General features: G+C 47.7%; 1 protein-coding gene across 1 annotated transcript; it reads right to left on the bottom strand.

Moving 5' to 3' along the window:
- Window positions 1–1,044: 1,044 nt before the first annotated feature.
- On the bottom strand, window positions 1,045–2,218 carry LOC131675585 (uncharacterized). The gene is made up of 2 exons (XM_058954618.1): window positions 1,740–2,218; window positions 1,045–1,693 (listed from the first exon to the last, which is right to left on the bottom strand). Exons 1-2 carry the CDS (start codon window positions 2,216–2,218, stop codon window positions 1,045–1,047), a joined length of 1,128 nt encoding a protein of 375 aa, XP_058810601.1.
- Between the last annotated feature and the right edge of the window lie 1,200 nt (window positions 2,219–3,418).

Genomic DNA, 3,418 nt, shown 5'->3' on the forward strand with positions numbered 1-3,418 from the left:
AACCACTGATGCCTTTATAGCGGCTTGCTTAACTTGCTCATAGAAGTTTAGACGGGTGTCGATCACCACGCCTAGGTACCTTATAGAGGGCAGGGATGTGATTTCGTGTGGTCCCACCTTAAGTGTAATGGTCTCAACTATCTTCCTGCTTGATATTAGTACCGCTTCGGTTTTGTGCTCAGCAAGTTCTTGTCCGATGAAGTCTAGATACTCTTTGTACCTACCATAACTTAATCGAAAGAGGTTTTCCAGTTCATCCAGATATTTGCCGACTATTACCAAGGCTACATCATCAGCAAAAGCTACTGGTGTAACAGCTCTTGGTAGTTGGACTCGCAGCAGTCCATCGTACATGATGTTCCAGAGAAGTGGTCCAAGCACAGAGCCCTGAGGCACCCCCCCAGTAACCTTATATTCTTGCGGTCCCTTTTCTGTATCGTACATTAGGATTCGGTCCTTGAAGTATGATGCCACCATCCTTTGTAGGTACTTTGGTACATTGAACCTTTCTAGTGCTTCCATTATTCTCTTCCATAGTGCTGAATTGAAGGCATTTTTTATATCCAAAGTAAATACCAGGCAGTATTCCTTGTTTCCACCTTTCCACCTTTTTCCAGCTATGGCTTTGCTTGCTGTTTCGACGACCAGATTAATGGCATCAAGGGTTGAGCGGCCCTTACAGAATCCAAACTGTCGTTCCGAGAGTTGTTTGTTTGTCATTTCTTCGATCCTTGCGTATATTATTCGCTCCAAGATTTTGCCGGCTGTGTCAAGCGTACACAGTGGGCGATACGATGAGGGATCATCCGGTAGCTTGTTTCCCTTGGGGAGGAGAACAAGTCTTTGCTTTTTCCATTCTACAGGAAACACGCCTTCGCTTAAGCACTTGTTGTACATCGTGAGGAATAGCTGTGGGTAAGCTTCTATGGCTGCTTTTAAGGCTATGTTTGGGATTCCATCCGGGCCTTCGCGTTACCTATCTTGCTGCATGCTCTTTGCAACTCTCCTAGGGATATTAGTGGAGGCGCATCTATGCTGGTTTGCTCAACTCGGAACTGGTATTCTTCCCTCCGGGGAAAAAGTACTTCCACTATCCTTTGCAGCATAGTAGGGCATGTTGGTGATGGAGTTGCCCGCTTTTTCAGGCGAGCCATGACGGTCTTGTAAGGTCTCCCCCCACGGGTCACCGTCAACCTCTTCCACTAGCTCCGTCCAGCATAGCCTTTTGCTCGACTTGATTGCTTTAACCAGCTCTAATCTTGCTCTACTGTGTTCTTCTTTTAACTCCTCGATGTTCGGTCTCTTCTTCTTTCTTCCTCTTGTTTCGGCTCTTCTTGCTTGGATGCAATCCTTCCGTAGGGCTGCAATGTCATTATTCCACCAATAGGCAGCAGCTTTTTTGTTGTTTTTGCCACCTTTGCGTGGCATGGTTACATCACACGCATCTGTAACTCTACTCATTACCTCTTCTACCATCGGTAATACGCTTTCTAAGCGTGTGGGTGTACCGTCGAGTGCTTTGATAAAGCTCTCTGTTTCGAAGACGCTGATCTTCCATCCACGGTGGCACTGATTTCGACTGATTTGACTTAGCTGACGCTTGGTCGATACTGTCCATGTGATGAGTTTGTGGTCACTTAATGTGTACTCATCAGTCACCTTCCAATCATTGCCGTTTGACACCAGCCTACTGCTAACAAAGGTTAGGTCAATGATCGAGAATTTACCATTTTTCGAACGTTGGCTCATCTCCCACATTTATCAATATCACATCGAGTAAGGACATTGCCTCAACCAGTATGTGGCCTCGTCCGTTGTTTCTCTTGCTGCCCCAGTCCGTTGCCCAGGCATAAAAGTCACCAGCAATAGCCGCAGGAACATGTTCCTCAACATCTCTTGTCAATGCATTTATGAAGCTAGTGAAGTCTTCACTCTCCCAGGTTGGGGGTGGCGGAACATAGCAACTGTAAAAGTAGACACCACCGATCTTTGGGCGAACAAACCCTTTTTTCATTGTATCTGCTGCTTCTTGAAAAGGAAGCTTTCCACACGACCAAATAGCCGCCTTTGTTGAGCTATCTGTTGCCCATGTCGGGAGATCAAGCTGTTTGTACGGCTCTGAAATGATGGCCACATCTGCTTGCTGCTCTCTAAATGACTGCTCCAGCATGCTCTGTGCATCTGCACAGTGATTCAAGTTGATTTGCACCACCTTCATTTTCTTCTTTGGTTTTGTTTTCGGAGTTCCTCCCTCCGTACTCTACAGGTAACGCTACCTGCGACGTGGTCGCAATCCTGTTGCGGGTCTGCCTCTGCACAGAGTATGCAGTGAGCATCTTCTGTGCACTAGGCTATTTTGTGCTCGTTTTTACCACATTTCAGACAGCAGCCCGAGCGGTTCATGTCACTTTTACATTGTGTCGCGATATGGCCCAGATGCCAACACTTAAAGCATTTAGTCGGTTTGTTTACAACTCTAATAGGGCAGCTGATGGGCCCTATTAGTACCTTGGCTCTACCGATCGTGAGCTTATCGGCGAGCAGGGCAGGTAGTCTAACCAATGCCACCTGCATGCCGCCGTAGTAGTCACGCAGTCTTTCGATCGAGTCTACTCTGATGTTCCACTCTGGGCCTGCCACTTTCTTCAGTGCCTGTGCTACCTCCTCCTTGGAGGTCCCTTCCATTATTTCCTTAATTTCCAGGTCAACCTCCTGTACTTTGCTAAATACCTCGGCTTCTCCTTCCAACTTTTCCATCACTTGCTTTCGGAGCTCTTCCATTCTGCTCGCATTTCTGTTCTTCAGGACGAGGTGCATGTCCTTCTTTTTGGTTCTCCTGATTTGCTTAAGCTCACTGCCCACTTCTTCGTTATCGCCGCCAGTAAACAGTGGCTCCACTTTCTTAAACAAATCCGCAAATGACTTGTCTTTGGCTCGAATCAGGAGAGCGTTTGGAAGATTTTGGGGACCTCGTTTGGTCGGAGAGTGTCTCCTAGTTACCTTCTTCTTTTTTTCCTTTTCTTTCTTTTTCTTCCTCACAGTTTCCCAGCCCTGATCCTGACCTCGTCCGCTGCTGTTCTCCTTGGCTTTATCCATTTGTTGTTCGGGGTCATGCGCCCGTCCAGCCCGTGCTTCTGTACTAGCTTCCTTCGTTTCAGGCGGTGCTCTTACGGCCTGGTTTTTCCTTTTAGCAGCCCTGTTGCCTTCCGCGAGGGGCGGTGAGTTCGCCTTTCGCTTCGGCGTTCCATTGAGGGAGGACGGTCCGAGTTTTCCTGCCGGTGTCTGGAACAGCTCCCTTCTAGTAGGGGTTGGATTTATATCTTCCTCCTGCTCTTTCAGCATCTCCTTCTTCACGCTCTTGAAGGCGTTCTTCACTTTCCGAGCACGTTCGCGTGTAGTATTATTCACCGTTCTCTGC

The sequence above is a fragment of the Phymastichus coffea genome, unplaced genomic scaffold (assembly GCF_024137745.1).
Source record: "Phymastichus coffea isolate CEN01 unplaced genomic scaffold, Cenicafe_Pcof_1.1 PCOF00026, whole genome shotgun sequence".
NCBI lineage: Eukaryota > Metazoa > Arthropoda > Insecta > Hymenoptera > Eulophidae > Phymastichus > Phymastichus coffea.

Bases quoted from the DNA above. Each gene is read 5' to 3' on its own strand.
- LOC131675585 (XM_058954618.1), bottom strand. From the start codon at position 2,218: ATGAAGGTGGTGCAAATCAACTTGAATCACTGTGCAGATGCACAGAGC. The intron at 1,694-1,739 runs GTTCGAAAAATG...AACCTTTGTTAG, and splicing joins AATGTGGGAGATGAGCCAAC to CAGTAGGCTGGTGTCAAACG.